At 39.7% G+C, this 20,131-nt stretch overlaps 1 protein-coding gene across 11 annotated transcripts in view; it reads right to left on the bottom strand.

Annotated features, from left to right (window-relative positions):
• stk33 (serine/threonine kinase 33) overlaps positions 1-20,131 on the bottom strand; it is a 261,638-nt gene that overhangs the window by 63,579 nt on the left and 177,928 nt on the right. For all 11 annotated transcript variants that reach the window (XM_048545736.2, XM_048545735.2, XM_048545733.2 and 8 more), the window contains 5 exons: positions 19,253-19,366; positions 18,813-18,917; positions 16,080-16,218; positions 9,481-9,569; positions 6,827-6,914 (listed from right to left, as the gene is read on the bottom strand). In XM_048545736.2, the coding sequence (XP_048401693.1) occupies positions 6,827-6,914; positions 9,481-9,569; positions 16,080-16,218; positions 18,813-18,917; positions 19,253-19,366 (535 nt within the window). The remainder of the gene's footprint in view (positions 1-6,826; positions 6,915-9,480; positions 9,570-16,079; positions 16,219-18,812; positions 18,918-19,252; positions 19,367-20,131) is intronic.

Raw genomic sequence — 20,131 nt, 5'->3', positions numbered from 1 at the left:
GGAAGTCTTGTTGCAGCTGTATAAGATGTTGGTGAGGCCACATTTAGAGTACTGCATGCAGTTTTGTTTGCCCTACTATAGCAAGGATATTATTAAACTAGACAGTGTGTATCTGGACTGGAATGTTTGGCTTATCAAGAGAGGTTGGATAAGCTGGGGCTTTTTTTCTTCAGAAAGTAGGAGACTGAGCGGTGACGTTATAGAGATCTATAAAATCATGACAGGCAGAGATAAGGTAGATATCCAACAGCTTTTCCCCGTGGTCAGGAAGTCTAGAACTAGAGGGCTTAGGTTTAACATGAGAGATGAGAGATACAAAATGGTCCAGAGGCACAAGTTTTTCACACAGAAGTAGGGGAGTGTCTGAAATGAGCCGCGAGACGTAGTGATGGAAATGAGTACAATTTTGTCATTTAAGAAACACTTAAACAGGTACGTGAATGAGATAGGTACGGGGGGATATGGACCAAACACAGGCAAATGGGACTAGCTTAAATTGTAAAAACTGAACAGCATGGACAAGATGTGCTTATGGGTCTGTTTCTAAGCCATAGGCCTCTAGAACTCTATCCTATGACGTAGCATAGAATCCATCAGATCCATGTCGCCTCCATCAGAGAACGTTGCCTTATGAGGAGAGATTGAGTAGACTGAGACTACACTCACTGGAATTAAGAAGAATGAGAGAGGATCTTATAGAAAGGGATAAGATTATGAAGCAAATAGATAGGATAAAAGCAGAGTGGTTGTTTCCACCCTGGGTGAAACTAGAACTAGGGGCAAAGCCTCGAAATAAGGGGAAGCAGATTTAGGACCGAGTTGAGGAGAAACTTCTTCACCCAAAGTGTTCTGAATCTGTGGAATTCCCTGCCCAGTGAAACAGTTGAGGCTACCTTGTTAAATGTTTTTAAGGCAAAGACAAATAGATTTTTGAACAGTAAAGAAATTAAAGGTTACGCTGAGTGGGAGGGTAAGTGGAGCTGGGTCGACAAAAAAAATCAGCCACAATCTTATTGAATGGCAGCGCAGGCTCGAGGGGCCAGATGGCCTACTCCTGTTCCTATTCTTCTGTTCAAATGAGAATTAAGTGCAGTTTCAAATTCTCACTAAATAGATGTAGAAGGGAGAATGTGATTCTAAAATAACTTCTGTACCTTGCCTTTTTAAAATCACTGAAATTGTAGTTCTAATCAACATATTTACATGTGCAAGCTAATGAACAGTTTATTCAACACCTTATTATTTTCAAATACTTAAATGGTTAACCTGCCATTCCTCACTTGTGCTAATGTTAAAACTATTACTACAAAAGAAAGAAATCATAGATTGTAGGGGCAGTTACTAGCTTCCAGTGAGAAACCTAGATTCCATTATTTCAACTGCAATGTTTGTGCATTTTCACTTAATCATACAGTAAAATAAGAACTCCATTGTTGTTGCAAAGTAAATTAAACTTATCATCTCTGAGCTGAATTCCTGCTATGCATAATGTATCAGCGCTTAACATATTTGAATGAAGTTTTTTGCATGTTTGTTTGATACCAAAGCTAAACTGCTTAAAACAATGCATGCTAACAACACAGGGGAACTGTATCCACACATCATTTACTACACATGAAGCAAACATCGCCCAAGTTCCAAAATCTGGTATTATTGGCAACCGAGAAACAGAAACATCTCTAACAATCAAATGACTGAGTTATATAGACTATTAGTTCTTACATTGTTTGTGCTGCTGAAAATTATGAATAGAAAAAACTGCAAACCAGTAAGGGGGTAGCATGGTGGCTCAGTGGTTAGCAGCTCGCAGTGTGAGGAACCTGGGTTTGATTCCAATCTCGCACAACTATGTCTGTAGAGTTTGCATATTCTCCCCATGTCCGTGTGGATTTCTGCCAAGTGCTCTGATTTCCTCCCACAGTCCAAAGACGTGCGAGTTAGGTGGATTAGCCATGCTAAATTGCCCATAGTGTTCAGAAATGTGTAGGTTAGCTGCATTAGCCATGGATAGAGGGATGACTTAGAGGGATGGGTCTGGGTGGGATGGTCTTCGGGGGGGGTCAGTGTGGAATTGTTGGGATCAACATGGTCTCTTTCCACACTGGGAATTCTTTGATGATAGCATTCTTTATTTTAAAAACACACTTTTTCTCTCTTAGTGTGAGTCAGCAGCCAATGTTTAATGAATGGCAGTAATAATAGCACCATCTGGTGTCCTTCTAGGATATGGAACCAAAATGAGAGGAACATAAAAAAAAGTCTTTTGACCCACAAAGCCTAATGTCTGCTGGATTTGGATTCGTTTCAGTATGTACCACTACAACGATTCACACTTTGCTGACTATTGGCTGGCATTGTTACAGTTTATACCATACTATTACTGTTGTGCAGATAGCTGATTGCTGCCACATCATAAATCATTATCTGCAAAATACAAATCTTCATTTTATGAACCTATCAAGCAGGGAAAAATATTTTGTCTCATTCTGTATTAGTTAAATATTACAGGGTGCGCAATGGTCATAGAGTCAAATGACAGGAGAGCCAAATACTGGGATTGTCAGCCCCATTCCCAGCACCCTGAATTATTAATGGAATGAAGTAAAAGCTGAAGATAGCAAGCCGCACACTGCACCCCTGACTTGATAGGTTCTATTGCAGGAGAGATATTTCCAAATCCCTGCAATTTTAGTGCAGACTAGCCAGTTTCTACATCACTCATGGTCCACAGTTTAGATTCAGGAATCTCTTGAAAGGTAAATTCAAAAGGTTTCACAGGTGTGTACCTCTTCCTACTACATGCCATACTCCCAGGCCCTCTCCCAACCTCCAAGATGTCAACTAATGGGCCTTCTTTTTCCATGCACCCAGCAATCTAAACAATTGTACATTATACATGCTGAGAAATCAGGGTGATTGTTTGTGTAATTGAACAAACAAAATAATTTTGCTTGATTGACATGTGGTGATAATAATTTCGTTCTCTATGATCTCTTAATTTCTCAATATTTATTTCCAAACGACTAAGAGATATGAAGTGTTTAAAGTTTCTATCACTGAAACATTGTGGTCTATTCCATTGACATGTCTACAGAGATTGAGGAACACCAGTTTCTTTTTTTTAAAGGAATTATGAATGGATTTTTTCCTAAGTTTCATATATTCCACTGTTATAATCCATACATTCAGGACAAAACATATATTTGTGAAACGCGCATAGAGATTCCATGATTAACAGGATGGACCATTGAGGTTAAAGCATATAATGGGTTGACATTGAGTTGGCATGGCACAATAAGACAAATGAGTGGATGGCATGAGTCGACACTGGTTTAACATTTAGGTATTGCGAATAGGATATAAGGTCTGACAGCAAGAGGGCTTAAGATGTAAGCAAGCAAAATGGATTAAATTATAGACAACCCATGGCATTTCTCCCTGGAATGACAGGCTTGATTCTATCCTTCACCCCACTTTCCCCTCTCCAGGGTGATGGTGCTCCCATTTGGTTTGATGGTGGTGGTGAGGGGGGGGGGGCTTAGCTGTTGGAGGGTTCTACAAAGTTAAATGCAGAAGACTGGAAAATTTCCTAGCTCACACTATGCCAGGCAGCAAAAATCAGGGCATTGGTTATCAGAACATGCCAACTGCTGCTTACGAATATCTTCTCAGTCAAATGTTTGCACAATATTTCAAAATTAGTCATGGATTTGTGTCAACAGTGCCTCTCTACTGTTTGTAGAACATTATTGGGAATACCAACTGTGCCAGAGGCTTGTTGTTTTTCAGCTATCAAGGTTTTTTCAACCTTACAGCTGATTGGAGTTACGCTGCAATGGCGGTGGGATGGTCAAGGAAGTCCTCGAAGTGCTCTCTGCAGTGCATGTTGACTGCCTCTTGGTCTTTAATGAATGACTTCCCTTTTGGCTCTTAGTGGAGTTTGGCACCAGTGCAGCATTTGGATGCCTGAAGAACACAGTCTCCAAAATCTGAGACCTCAACACAGCACCACACTCATAGTTTACAGAGCAGCTGTGCTCCCCACGCTCCCATGTGCATCAGAAACATAAACCACATATATCAGAAATCAGAAATCCTTGCAGTTATCATCTGGCTTTGCAAAATCCTGAACATCCATTGACTGGCATTACATGAGTGTCCTCTTCCAGGACAATATTCCCAGCATCAAGGCACTGGCGCATAAACTGGAGAAGTCAGATCCACTGAGGTGACAACTATTTTGAGCATCACCATGTGTAGCACATGGAGGCCAAACATTAGCAGTTGAACCAACGTGCAAAATCCAGAGCATCCCACCTATCAACCTTACCAAACACCAGCTGCGCCACCTGTGGCAGATCCTGCAGTAGAATTGAGCTATTCAGCCAGTGCAGAACCCACACCCCCAGTGGAAGCATATTGTCCAGGTGCATAATAGTCTGGTATAGTAACTGGCCTGCCCAGGACTGTAAGAAACTACAGAAGGTGTAAAGCACAGCCCAGACCATCACAGAAGCCAACCTTTCATCTATGGACTGTACTTACATGGCTTGCTGCTGCAGAAAGGATGGCATCATCATCAAAGACCCAACACAGCCCGGTAATGATCTCCTACAACCTCTTATGTCAGGCAGATGATACAGAAGCCTGAACACAAGCACCAACATGTTTAGACACAGTTTCTTCCAGGTCATGATTAGTCTAATGAACGGACTTTCTACCCTCAAATAATGTTGATCTTGCTAACGTTGATGTCACCTAGCACACGCTCTGTGCAACGTAAGGGGAGGTCGTGCCTGACAAACCTGTTAGAATTCTTTGAAGAGGTAACAAGTAGGTTAGACCAGGGAAACCCAGTGGATGTTATCCGGACTTCCAAAAGGTCTTTGATAAGGTGCCTCACAGGAGGCTACTCAGTAAGGTGAGGGCCCATGGTGTTCGAGGTGAGCTACTGGCATGGATTGAGGATTGGTTGTCTGACAGAAGGCAGAGTTGGGATAAAAGGCTCTTTTTCGGAATGGCAACCGGTGACAAGTGGTGCCCTCAGCCGTTCATCGTATGTTAAGCCTACCATTCCAGGGATCATCTGTGTGAATCTCTGCTGAACACGCACCAGTGCCAGTATGTCCTTCCTGAGGTGTGGGGCCCAAAGTTGGACACAGTACTCTAAATGGGGCCTAACTAGAGCTTTATAAAGTCTCAGAAGCACATTGCTGCTTTTATATTCCAAACCTCTTGAGATAAATGACAACATTACATTTGCTTTCTTAATCACGCAGAGTTAATCTCTTAATCATTAGAGTTTAGAAGGTTGAGAGGAGATCAAATAGAAACTTACAAGATTATGCATGGCGTAGAAAGGGTGGACACTGGGAAGTTGTTTCCTTTAGGCGGGGAGACTAGGGCCCGTGGGCACAGCCTTAGAATTAGAGGGGGTCAATTTAGAACAGAAATGAGGAGACATTTCTTCAGCCAGAGTGTGGTGGGCCTGTGAAATTCATTGCCACAGAGCGCAGTGGAGGCCAGGACATTAAATGTCTTCAAAGCAGAGATTGATAAATTTTTGATCTCGCAAGGAATTAAGGGCTTCGGGGAGAGTGCGGGGAAGTGGAGTTGAAATGCCCGTCAGCAATGATTAAATGGCTGAGTGGACTCGTTGAGCCAAACGGCCTTACTTCTACTCCTATGTCTTATGGTCTTATGGTAACCTGTCCGCCTCTAAATCTTTTCAATCTGCACAGCCTTGTTTAATATGATCTGCCTGTACTGCTCATAAACAAAGCTTTTCAATGTACTTTGGTACACATGAGAATAAATAAATGAATCAATCAAATCATCTTCAACCCTGAGGATTTCCCAAGGAAGAAGAATTTAGAAACAGGTTAGTGCCTGAAGACATTATGTTAATATATATGTTTAAAACTCAACATTACATAGAACATATAATAGAACCTCTGATTGGAAATGTATAATTTCTCAGTAATGCATTGCAAAAGTAAACTCTCAGGCCTTCCACTGACAATATCCATATTGTTTTTGGTGATATCAGAAAATCATTTTAAGAGCAGCATCAGATGAAAAATAAACAATTGGAGGTGTGGGCATGATTATGTAACAAAACTACTTTGGAGTCTGAAATCAAAAATAACATTTTTGTGATTGTGATATCACAAACATCTGAATGAACTTCTCTAACCATTGAAGAAAACATGTTGAGAGTACAGAAGGGGCCACTTTGCACAATATAAATGCTCCTGCTTTTTCTAGAGCAAGTTTAAACTAATTCCACTATCCTAATATATCCTCACTTGCTTCTTACATAAATACTTTTCCAATTTCCTCCAACATATTGAGTGGTCTCTATTCCTTATGGTAAAGCATCCTAGGCTTCAACATAATTTTTTTTACAAAATTCTGATCTATAATGTTCTAATCAGCTTTGTGGAAAAATGATAACTATCAATGATTGCAGCATTAAATGTTATTATTTGTAAGGCTATTAAAAGCAGGCCTGGTTGTGCAAAAGGAATCTCTCCAACATGGCATGATGCCACACAGCATTACGACAGAATGTGCACATTTTATGATACATTTACTTATTTTTGTCTCAATTACTTAGATCTGGGAAATAATCGTGATAAATCTAATGTTTTATGGAACATCTTAGGCAAAAGTGACATTTTACAACTATAACTGCCTTTTTTTGGGGTTTTCATTTGCTGTTTATACAAAATAGTACAGCCCAGAAAATGCACTGGTCATATGTGAAATATTAATTGGAAACTTCTGCGGAGAAAACACATGTAAACATCAATAGATTGCTTACCCATATACAAGGGTGTTCCACAGGTTGCCTGTAACATTTTGTCACTACCAACACCCCCTTTCTGTACAGAAAGTCCAAAATCTGTTACCTGGGTAAAAAAAAATCAGAACAAACTGCAGAATGTTGCATGGAATATACTGCAACGTATTTCTCCGAGCATCAACTTTCTACAGTACTCCAATTAAGTGAGTTCTTCAGCTTTGTATTTCATTTGCAAATGCTTGTACAGTTTCCATTGTAAAGATCAAGCTCATTGTTATCCACAAACTATTTTTACCTGTCAAAGAATACTTCTATGACGGTGGAAACTGTTTAAAGTACAAATACAAAATCTCTGTCTTAATACCCAGAGAGTTTTTAAATGAATTGCCAATGAAGCAGAACTCATTTCTTCATTATTGTATGCTTAAAACTGACTAAAAGCAACCCAATATGTAGAATGTACAAGTCTGAGAAATATTAATTTATTTAAATTCATATAAATTTATAATAGAAATCCAGACAGATACATAACACTCTATCTATGTTACTGGTTCTGCATAGTATGACAACAAGAGGAGCTTAATTTGTGCATTCAAAACCATTTGCAAATGAATAACTACAGATTTATCAGATTTTCCGTCAGGTCTGTGCCAATGCATACTGAACAATCTCAAAGTAGCCAACTGCACCGGTCAGAACACGTACCTATTGAGGAATATGTTAAATTTCCTTTCATAGTTTTCAATGAGGAAGAATTAGACAATTTATTTGTACATATGCACAATGTCTTCATCAATTTTCTGTGATTTGCTGCATCCAACTACCCCAAACATCTGGACACAAACCCAGGAAAATCTTTCCTAAAATGCTTACTTAATCAGAATTCTCAACATAAAGAATTTTAGTGAATAACACAAGAGGTGTATAAATTAAAATTTAGATACAAGTTATTTAAACCACGAAAATAATAGCCTAAACTTATTTTTGAAGTAGAAAACCTGTCCTATGGCACTTGACAAAAGGCGCAGTCAAACAAAGAATTGAGTGAAGTAAAGGAGATTTTAAGAAGGAAAACTAAAAGTTTAAGCAAAGATTTGTACTAAAATAGCTTTAATGAGAACATGGAATTTTGTCTTCATAAACAGGCGCACTAAGCAAAAAAGAAAGAAAACTGTTTATTTTGAATTTTGAACTTTGACAAAGTTCTGATTCAGTCAAAATTGCACCCAGTTTCGGTCACCCCACACTTCAGAAAGGATGTGAGTGTCCTTGAAAAGGTGTAGACATAATTTGATGGAATAGTTCCAGAGTTAAAGAATTCACCTGCAAGATTAGGTTGGAAAATCTGCTGTTGTTCTCCTTAGAAGAAGGGAGATTTAATGCAGATGTACAACATTATTATGGATTTAAATAACTCCCCCAACAGTATCCTACTGTGACCCAGCCAACACCAGCCACACCCCATCCCCCACCCTGGGTCTATCCTCATAAACCCACATTTCTCATGGCTAACCCACCTTTCCTGACCTTCCCTGCACACTATGGGACAATTTATAATGGCCAATCCATCCAATGTGTACATCTTTGGACTGTGGGAAGAAACTGAAACTGCAAAGAATGACAGTTCGATGGCCAAAAGTAGTTGTTGTAGTTGGAGTGATAGAAGAGGCAATGTACAAAAGGCCAGAGTTGAGGAGTAGAGGAGGAGCTTTGTAGAGCAGGAAAAGGTTACATGGATTGGTATGGCAGAATAATAAATACATTTTAAATATGTTGATTGGATTTTGAACTGAAGGCGAATAGAAACCAGGACCCAATATGGCACACAGCTGTGTCGGTGTTAGGAATTCATTTTGAGATTAAATAAAAATCTGCAGCTATGAACAGTCTGGCTCAGACTGAAGGGGTGTCTGAAAAAGAATATGCAATCATTGGAAAGGATATAGAGCTTGTGTTCCTAGACAAAACCAATAACTTCAATTTCAATCTTCCCAATGTTTGATTGCTGAGGATTGTCAACAAGCTTTGGGGCATCACGGTGGCTCAGTGGTTAGCACTGCTGCCAGACCCAGGTTCAATTCCACCCTTGGGTGACTGTGTGGAGTTTGCACATTCTCCCCATGTCTGCATGGGTTTCGTCCAGGTGTTCCAGTTTCCTCCCACAGTCCAAAGATGTGCAGGCTAGGTGGATGGCCATGCTAAATTGTTCCTAGTGTTTAGGGATGTGTAGATTAGGTGGGTTTAAGGGGATGGGTCTGAATGGGATGTTTTGAAGGCAAGCATGGCCTTGTTGGGCCGAAGGGCCTGTTTCCACAGTGTAGGGATTCTATAAAAATATAAGATGCCTGACAGTACAGAAACAGAAGTCAAGGGATGACAGAGTTAGTGTGACAACATGGAAGTTGCCCGTATTTTAGCAAATGTTAAAAATTGGTTATTGATCCATGCTCTGAATTGGTTGAAATCAAACTGAATGATTTTTATCAGGTTCCTCAACTTATACTAAAATTATGAGGCAGTTGTAAGTTTATTATTTGAATGTATTACAGGGCTTAGAGTGTGCACAATCCCACTCCAGAAAAGCACTTCTCATGCTACCAGAGAGAAAGGAATCAATGACCTTAGAAACAAACTTTTAACACCTATTTAATTTCAAAATTCATTCAATTTACCTTGATGTTCAGTTTCATGTCAATTTCACTGTCACTTTCATTGTTTTTAACCAAGATGTTTTCCAGTTTTAGATCCCGATGAACAATATCTATAGAAAGACCACATAATATTCAAAATGTACATGTGTAAAGCAAGTAAACTCCTCTCAGACATGGTCTCTTAATATATATTATAAATTAGACTCCTGAACTTCATAAAGTAAGAAAAAAATGTTTTAACCTTTTCCACTTGTAATACATCCCAATGCACTTCATATGAAATGGGATAGCCCTAAACTGGAGAAAGTGTTACAATGTAAACAAACACAACAAGATCTCACAGGCAGCCACTGGATGAACAATGAGTTAATCTGTTTTTGTGATACTTGGTGAGGGATCAATGTGGCAGATTACATACTCCAAACTGCATACCCAAATTCTAGAATGGACCTGAAGCTTGGACATAAACCTGAGGTATAGTCAACAGAATCAAGTTACATTGCAATAAAGGATCAGCTCATAAATGCTAAACTACGTGCCCGAGTTATTCCGATTTCCATGGGTATAGATTTGACCACGTTGGAGATACATGGAAAGATCCACTCAGCAGAAAACCTTGCAGGTCCAAGGGACCAAGGGTTGTCAGGACCCACAAGAAGAGGATCAGGTGTTTAGGGAAGGGAGTGTGGAATCAGTTCCAGCAACAGTAGAGGTTCAGCTGAATGGCTATCAAGGAGTTAAAATAGCTTTTTAAGTCTCTACTTTTACCCGAGTAACAATCAAGCTTAATTTTGTTGCAACCCTCCAAACTGTTTGCCTTTAATAAACTATTTTAGAAGATTCCAGATGCAGAATGCATGCACATTGAGAAATTCAATTTCCAGGTAGCATGGAATATGTTGTGTTGGGGATTCTGCAGGGTATCTTCATGCAATTCCAGTCTATCCAGTGAGGGCCTCGGCCCAGAACATCAGCTTTTGTGCCCCTAAGATGCTGCTTGGCCTGATGTGTTCATCCAGCTCTACCCTTTGTGAGCTCACTGGATTAGGTGGCTCCACAAATATCCCCATCGTCAATGGTGGAAGAGCCCAGCACATCAATGCAAAAGATAAGGCAGACGATTTCACAGCAATCTTCAGCCAAAGTGCCAAGTGGATGATCCATCTCAATTTCCTCCAGTGGTCCCCAGCATTACAGATACCAGTTTTCAGCCAATTCAATTCACTCCACGTGATATCAAGTAACAGTTGGAGGCACTGGGCACTGCAAAGGCTACGGTCCCTGATAAATTCTGGCAAAGTACTCAAGACTTATGCTCCAGAACGTGCCACTGCCCTAGCCAAGGTGTTCCAGAACAATTACAACGCACTGATATCTACCTGGCAATTGGAAAATTGTCCAAATATGTCCTGTATGTAAAAATCAGCTCTAGCAAAACTAGAATCAATGGGTATCCGGGACAAACTCTCTGCTGGTTAGAGTCATTCCAGACATATTGGAAGACAGTTGTAATTGTTGGAAGTCAATCATCTCAGCTGCAGGGCATCTCTACAGGAGTTCCTCAGGGTAGTGGCCTAGGCCTAACCATCCTCAGATGCTTCATCAAAGAGGTTCCCTCCATCATAAGGTCAGAAGTGCAGATGTTTGCTGATGATTGCATAATATTCAGCACCAGTCACGACTCCTCAGACAATGAAGCAGTTCGTCTCCAAATGCAACAAAATCCAGGCTTGGGCTGACAAGTGGCAGGTAACATTCACTCCTCACAAATGCCAGGCTATGACCATCACCAATAAGAGACAATCTAACCGATGCCTCTTGACATTCAACGGTGTTACTATCACTGAACCCCTCACTATCAATATCCTGGGGTTTATCATTGATCAGAAACTCAACTGGACTCACCGCATAAACACAGTGGCTACAAGAACAGGTCAGAGGCTAGGAATACTGTGCCGAGTAACTCACCTCCTGACTCCTGAAAGACTGTCCACTATCTACAAGGCACAAGTCAGTAGTGTGATGGAATACTCTCCAGTTGTCTGGATGAGTGCAACCCCAACAATAGCTTGATACTATCCAGGGAAAAGCATCTACAAGCATCCACTCACTCTCGTACCAATGTTCAGTGGCAGCAGTGTGTACTATCTACAAGATGCACTGCAGAAATTTACCAAAGATCCTCAAACAGCACCTTCCAAACCCAAGACCACTTCCAACTACAAGAACAAGGGAAGCAGATATATGGGAACACCACCACTTTCACGTTCCCCTCCAAGCCACTCCCCATCTTCACTCGGAATTATATCGCCATTCCTTCACTGTAACTGGGTCCAAATCCTGGAATTCCTACCCTAATGGCATTGTGGGTCAACCCACATAGGTGGACTGCAGCAGTTAAAGAAGACAGCTTAACCACCACCTTCTCAAGGACAACTAGAGGTGCGCAGTAAGTGCTGACCAGTCAACAACATTCAAATTCCAGAACCTGAATAAATTTTAAAAAGCCTCTACTGTCATCAGAATGTCTGGACCAATGTATTTTGCAACTACCATTTTGAAACGGATTAACAAATATTTCAACAATAGCTCTGCTCACTCTACCCAAGATATTTGTAATTGGGCTCAGCTGCAAAACTTAACAAGTTCCTCCAACTTTTTAAAATGCTGAATACTATACTAAAAAAAATCAAAGCATTCTTATTTCCTACGTACAGACAAGACTTTTTTTTAAAATTTGTTCCCTTTTTGATGCAAATGGCTTGATATCTCCAGTATTCCTCCTTCTGATTGCTGTCTACTTTTGTTGAAGGAAGGCAAAGATGTGAATAAAGGTTGATTTTATATTACAGAATCTCAGAACTTTAATGGTATGGAAGGAGGCTGTTCAGCCCAACATGTCTGTACTGGCTCTCTGAGCATTTTAATTTTGTGCCAGCATCTTGCCTTTTCTCAGTAATCCTGCACTTTGGATGATTGTTTAAACAGAAACAATGCATCTTGAATGTCTCATTTGAACCTGCCTCTATTATTACACTTTGCTCTGATGGTCTCTATTATCAAGTAGCTTTCTGATTCCCACAAGGCTCTCACACGAATAATGATACTTGACAAGGTATTAGAAAATTAATGTTCTCTGAAAATGCTACACCCAGCATAAAACCTTGTCAAGGCGATAAAGCAGGTATGTCATTTTCCAATGTAATATAGAGGTGCTTTCAATGATGTGACATGCTGTCTGCATTTTAATGCAATTCAAATTTGTAAAAATGGCAATACCCAACTTTTTGGTTATCCAATCAAAACTGAAATCACATTACAATTATTTGACAAAATATTCTGTAATTTCTAATACTGTGCCCCATCTTCAACAAACCTATTTTCGTGCAATATTAAATAAAAACTGAAAGAACTGCCAATGCTGTAAATCAAAAACAAACACAGAAATTGCTGGACAAGTTCAGCAGGTCTGGCAGCATCTGTGGAGAGAAATCAGCGTAAACGTTTGAGATTGAGTGATCCTTCCTGAGTACTGACGGTGGCTAGGAAACTGTCGGATTATATGCAGAAGATAGTGTGAAAGGAGGGTGTACCGAGTAATGATTGCTGGGGACAGCTATTCATCCTCCTAACCAGATCGTTATACACTCCTTTGTCTGCCCAACTGCTCTTCTCTTTCTTTAGGCTTTTATCCTCTCCTATCTTTTATCCAAATCATTCACTCCGATTTCTCTCCACAGATGCTGTCAGATCTACTTTGTTGTTCCAGCTATTTCTGTTTTTGTTCTTGTTCATGCAATGTTAATTTTGTTCAATAAGGTGAGGAAGACAAATAGTAGTCTGCAGTTTAACAAAACAGGATTCACTTTAATCAAACTCTTTCCTCTAAACGTTACAAATAAAAACAAGTAGAAAATACAGTGCTGTCAGCGAATCTTGCAGTGACTCTGTTGGCCAAATGTTTGAAATGGCATGAAACAGGAAAGGAGACAGACAGGCCCACAAAGTCCCACCAACAAGTGGTGTGGTAGTTTGCCAGTATGCTCTCAGCTCCAGATCACATTGAAACATGCTGGTTCGGCAGAATAAAATGGCTATGAGCCTGCAAGCAGCTTAGGCACCCACTCTCTTTCCAACTTGCATCAATAATCCCATCTCTGATGGCGGGACCACTTACATTTCAAAAGTGAGGTCTTCCAGCATCAGGAGTCTACCTATCATTCTTAAGTAGATGGTGAATGTGCTTCCTGGCCATAATAGGTCAACTCTTCAAAAATTGTTTCAGACACCAACGTGCCTGCGAGTCTATCAAACATCATGGTCCTAAACCCAGAACTAAAATTCAGGCCCTAGTATTTGAAATCGGAAAGTTTATTTTTCTAGTGTTCTCATTCAATTGTGATGGCTTTAAAATTACATGCCTAGAAATGATTACCACAAAAGAACAATGCAAGCTAAAATTTAGAAACTATTATCATTTTCATTCATTTTATTCACGCGCTTATCAAGGTGGTCCTATGGAATTGTGGAAGTTTAGTTTGGCGGCAATTTTGTCACAGTTTAAAGCAGATATCTGTAGTAAGTAATAGAATCCCTACAGTGCACAAAGAGACCATTCAGCCCATCAAGTCTACACTGACCCTCTAAAGAGTATCCCACCCAAACTATCACCTTAACTCTGCCTGGGGTTTTTAATCAAACAGATAGCATGCAGACGCGACAAGTTCAATTACATAGTAGCCCCATTACAGGGAATGGAGTAGAAGGACAGGAAGTCTTTCCACAATATGTACATAGAACATAGGACTATACAGCACAGGAACAGGATCTTCGACCCAGAGTGTTATACCAAACACGACACCACATGAAACTAATTCCTTCTGCCTGCCTTTGGTCTATATCCCTCCATTCCTTGCATATTCATGTGCTTATCTAAAAGTCCCTTAAATGCCCTTTTTGTACCAACTTCCATCACCACTCCTGGCAGTGCCTTCCAAATTCCTACCAATCTCAGTGTAAAAACTTGCCCTACACATCTCCTTTGAACTTCCCCCTCTTACCTTAAACACATGCCCCCAAGTTTCAGTCATTTCAACTCTGGGAAAAAGATTCTGACCGTCAACCCTATTAATGAATCTCATAATTTTATAGACTTCAATCAAGTTTCCCCTCTGCCTCCGCCGCTCAAGAGAAAACAATCCGGGTTTTTCTAGCCTCACCTTATAGGTCAGACCCTCTAAACCAGACAGCATCCTGGTAAACTTCTCCTGCACCCTCACCAAAGCCCCCATATCCTTCCTGTAAAATGGTGACCATGGTTGAACACAATACTCCTAGTACAGCCTAAACAAAGCCTGATGAAGCTGCAACATGACACCCTGACTCTTGCACTCAACTCTTCAACTAATAAAGGTAAGCATGCCATATGCCTTCATTACCAGCCTATCTACTTGCATGGCCACTTTCAGGGAGCTACGGACTTGAACCCCAAGATACTTCAGTACATCAACGCTGTTCAGCGTCTTGTCATTAACTGTACAATTTTCCTTAACATTTGATCGCCCAAAAATGCAGCCTCTTGCACTTACCCGGATTAAATTTTGTCTGCCATTTCTCGGCCCATACCTACAACTGATCTATACCCCGCTGTATCCTTTAAAACCTTCTACACTATCCACATCTCCACCAGTCTTTGCACGGTCTGCAAACTTATTAAAGTACCCACAAACATTTTAATCCAAATCATTTATATGTATCTCAAACAGCAGAGGTCCCAGTATGGATTCCTGCAGAACCACTTGTCACAAGCCTCCAGCCTGAAAAACACCCTTCCACGATTGCCCTCTGTCTTCCATGGGCATGCCAATTCTGAATCCAAGTGGCCAAGTCACCATGCATCCCATTTTTCTTAATTTTCTGGATGAGCCTACCATGAGGGACCTTGTCAAAAGCCTTACTAAAATCCAGGTAAACAACATTCAATGCTCTACCCTCATCAATCAGCTTCATCACCACGTCAAAAAATTCGATCAAATTAGTGAGACATGACCTCCCTGCACAAGGCAAACTGTAATTGTACAATTGCACAGAGCTCTGGTGATTATTTAGCCCATGTCCTATGTAGCTTAGAATAATGGAAGGTCAGTGATACAAAACAAAACAAAAGAGATTTAGAAAGGATATGTTAGGTAAACACAGAGGTGGATCAAAATTCAGAAGGTTCTAAAATCTTTGGAAATATCTATGTCAGTGTGTGTCAGTTCTATGTCAGTTAGTATATAAAATATATTCAATAATAGAATATGTAAACTTCTGATCTATCAGGGAATCAAGGGATATGGAAAGCAAGTAGAAAAGTAGATTTGAGGCAGATCAGTCATGATAAAATTTGAATGCTCGAGCAGGGCAGAGGAGCCACTGATCCATTGTTACTCGTCTGTCTTAGGTCATGTTTGATCATTCTCTTATTGCAAATCCTTTCTTTTAAATTACTACATGAACTGAAATCTTTCATTAAATGAGTACCTATTATGTATTTTTAAGGCTTCAGAACTATAAAGTTGCTATTTTACTTCCTGTAAGTACATGGTAATTTCTTAATCACTGCAACAAGATCTTACCATTTTTATGTAGGTAAGCAATCGCACTTGCTAGGCTTTGAATCACATGTCTCGTCTCTTTCTCACTTAAGCGTTTTTTTCTATGAAGGATTGTACTTAGTTCTCCACCCTCACAGACCTCTGTCACCAAGTATACCCGCTGAAAGAAAGCGATAATTAAGTTAATTATTACGGAGATCTTACAACACTCATTAACAAAGTATATGGTTATTTTTTTAAATGGTGATATGTTGTATTTATGGTGATTGTATCTTTCCACATCCCTGTCCACCCCGCACCCCAGGCATCTGGTGAACACTTTAAAGTATTGTTTTTAGGGAGTCTAAAATGCATGTAGCACATTAGCTGGAGTGACTGAATTGCTCCAGTCTATCTCTGTGTCACAAATAAAGTATAAATGGCACATAATCTACAGTTGCTTAATTAACAAGCAAGCAATTGCTAAATCAATTCCATCGCTTCTAGTGACAGTTTGAAAAATGTTGTTTCATTAGGAAACAGGAAAGGCAAGAAAGTGATATCTGTAAAACTTATTTTTTGAAATTTATAACTAAAATGGCATGCTTTTAATCCCTGTTTAATTAGTGATTTGCAGCAAGTAGTAACAGTTTCTTTGGTCATCTAATGAAACCCAGTGCAGATTACTCAACATTGATCTAAAGCAAAGTAAATGTCACAGTAACTTCACAAACAGATACATGCCAGTGGCACAATCAAAAGTAAGTCAGAATCACAGTTATATCTAATATATGGGTCGACAAAGCAAATTTCAAGGTAGTAGAATAGTGCAATTGTAGACATGCTTCCTGAGCTGGTGTGTTTGATTGCAGACGTTTTGCCACCCTGCTGAGTAACATCATCAGTGCACCTCTGGTGAAGGGTCGGTATTCTGTCCAACTTGTTACTTATATGCCTCAGTTTGCTGAGGTGGTTGGCATCACTTCCAGCTGTTCTCCAATGGTTTGTATATCGGTCCAGTTTAATGTGTTTGTTGATAGAGTTCTGGTTGGAATGCCAGATCTCCAGGAATTCCATGGCATGTCTCTGTTTGGCTTGTAGTATTATGGATGTGTTGTCCCAGTTAAATCCGAGTCCTTCTTTGTCCATGCATATTGCAGAAGAATGCATGAGCTTCAAATGTTTCCTCATTTGGCTAGCTCAGCTTCAATTTTGTTAGAGGCACTATATTATCTAACAAATCCTGGAACTCCCAGTCCTAATGACACTGCGGGTGCAACTGTTGTGCATCAAGGAGACAGCTAAACACCACCTTCGCAAAAGCAACTAGAAATGGGCAATAAATGCTGGCCCAGCCAATGATGCCTATTCCCCATGAATGAATAAAAAAAGTGCTTCAACAGATAATCTATTTTAGTAAATAGAAGAGGTAGTGTATGGACAGTAAGGTGAAAGTGTGTATTCCCAATTACAGCAAATCTCTGAAATCAAAATGGAAACCAGGTGGTCGGTTTAGCAAACTGAGAACATGCCAGGTTACCACTCATTTTGTGACAGTAAAAATTTACCCAAAACATATGATGTAATAGCTATTTTACTTTATCTAGCAAATAGCACAATGGCTCAGTGGTTAGCACTGTTGCCTCCCAGTACCAGGGACCCAGATTTGATTCCAACCTCAGTGACTGTGTGGAGTTTAAACATTCTTCCCATGTCTGTGTGAGTTTCCTCCCACAGCCCAAAGATGCGCACACTAGGTGCATAGGCTATACCAAAATCGTCCATTGTGTCCAGAGATGTGTAGATTAGATGGGTTACAGGGAAAGGATAGGAGGATGGGTCTGGGTGGGATGCTCCAAGGGTCGGTGCAGACTTGATGGGTCAAAGGGCCTGTTTCCACACTGTAGGGATTCTATGATGGATGTGTCTTTATTTATTATTTCATTTAAAATCCATGGGAGTAACAAGAGAAAAAAGAAGCACCAGATGAGTAATATATGAAATAACTTCTTTATTTCACTATAACTTAGTTTAGTTAATTTGCAATTTTACTTTTTTGAATTCTTTATATATAGCATTTCATAAAGGTACACTGAAAGGTGAGTTAATTGAGACAAAGAGAAAAGTAACCAAGGAAGGAAGTGGAAAGAGGGAAAAAAGGTAAAAAGCACAGCAGCTGAAGAACACAATTCTTGGATTTGGCACAACAAAGAGGGAATAAATAATGATGACACCAGATACGCAGCCTGATCAGGGAAGGCAACAAGCTGGAAGATATGGGAAAGACAAGCAAAGGAGATGCTGCAGAATAGAAGACAGAGAAACAGAGAGACTCTGCAGATGGGGAGGCTTGGGGGAGATGATGCAACAGCTCAAGGGGATGTAGTGTGACAGACTGGAGCCTAAAAGAGGTCCATTGCTGACTGACCCTTGTAAAGTTGACCCCAAAGTACTACTGACATTTGCATGCTGGTCACAGTTGTTCTGAGCTGTAAATCTACATGAGCATAAATGTACAAGACCATGTTTCTACCTATTTTTAAATTAAAGAAAAAGCAACTTAAAGATTGACATTCAATCCATTCTTATTCATAACTATTGCAAGGGCATTTTATACAATTGATTAACGACAGTGAAAGAATGAAAAGTGCCCATTACTTTCTCAAGTAAAGACTAAGTCATGCAAAGTATTCCAAGTTTTGAAAATTTATACAATATAAGCATTAGTAAAATAAAAAGTCTCAAGAATGTTGAGCAAATCTAGTTGTATCTTACTTTGGGTGTTTCAAACACCTCTTCCAGATGAATGATATGTTCATGATCCACCTGCTTTAAAATACTGACTTCTCGCTCCAGCAGCTTCACTCCCGAACTCCCGGCCTGTACAGAAGGTAGAACTGATTCAGTCAAAGTATATACATCTATAAAAAGCATTCTATATTAACAAATCAAACGTAAGATTTTAAAGCTCGAATTTAGTTCATAGAAATGCACAAGTTTCATGCCAATAGTTACTTGGTCAAATTTAAATAATAATTTATAGTAGGATTTAAAAATGTTTTAACCTCAGAAAATATCATTTAAGTAATTTCCATTTATTTTTAAACTTAAGAAAATGCTCTCCAGTTACCATTCTCTGAATATAATTAATTCAGCTTTGTATTAAAATTGAACTTTATTAACTTTATTAACACTAAAAAAAAGGAACTATTTACCTTTTCCCGATTGACCTTTTTGATTGCCCACTTCTTGCCAGTCCCATTATGCGTAGCCTCAATCACCACCCCATAGCTGCCTTGTCCCAATTTTTGGCCAAAGTTATAGATTTGCTAAAAAAATGTTTCGAAAGGTAAATGGACTCATACAATAAATATACTATTGCTTGCTGACTGATCAAAATTTTAACTCAATTGAAATACAAGAATACAAACTATATTGAAATCTCAGTCTCTTAAAATTATGCTGTATAAATAGCATAAGGGAAATTAGTGTAATTCATACTAATCAGGGAACTCATACTCTAAGAGGTAAGCCTAGCTGACCTTGTTACAATCATTACACCTGGATTGAGTGTTAAGCCACTACATTGAATTCAATGGAGCATTCTGGATGACCTTCTACTAGCGTGGCATTTTAAACCACCATCATTATTCTTTAAGACCATAAGACATAGAAGTGGAAATAAGGCCATTTGGCCCATCAAGTCCACTCTCTCATTTAATCATGGCTGACGGGCATTTCAACTCCACTTACCCACAGTCTTCCCGTAGCCCTCAATTCCTTGCGAAATCAAGAATTTATCAATCTCCGCCTTGAAGACATTTAACGTCGCGGCCTCCACTGCGCTCCGTGGCAATGAATTTCACAGGCCCACCACACTCTGGCTGAAGAAATGTTTCCTCATTTCCAAAATTGACCCCCTCTAATTCTAAGGCTGTGCCCACGGGTCCTAGTGGCCGTGCCTAACAAAACAACTTCCCACCATCCACCCTTTCTAAGCCATGCATTATCTTGTAAGTTTCTATTAGATCTCCCCTCAACCTTCTAAACTCTAATGAATACAATCCCAGGATCTTCAGCCGCTCATCGTATGT

This window comes from Stegostoma tigrinum, chromosome 17 (genome assembly GCF_030684315.1).
Source record: "Stegostoma tigrinum isolate sSteTig4 chromosome 17, sSteTig4.hap1, whole genome shotgun sequence".
Lineage (NCBI taxonomy): Eukaryota > Metazoa > Chordata > Chondrichthyes > Orectolobiformes > Stegostomatidae > Stegostoma > Stegostoma tigrinum.
The sequence above is the reverse complement of the archived record's forward strand: the minus strand, read 5'-3'. Positions and strand labels throughout refer to the sequence as shown.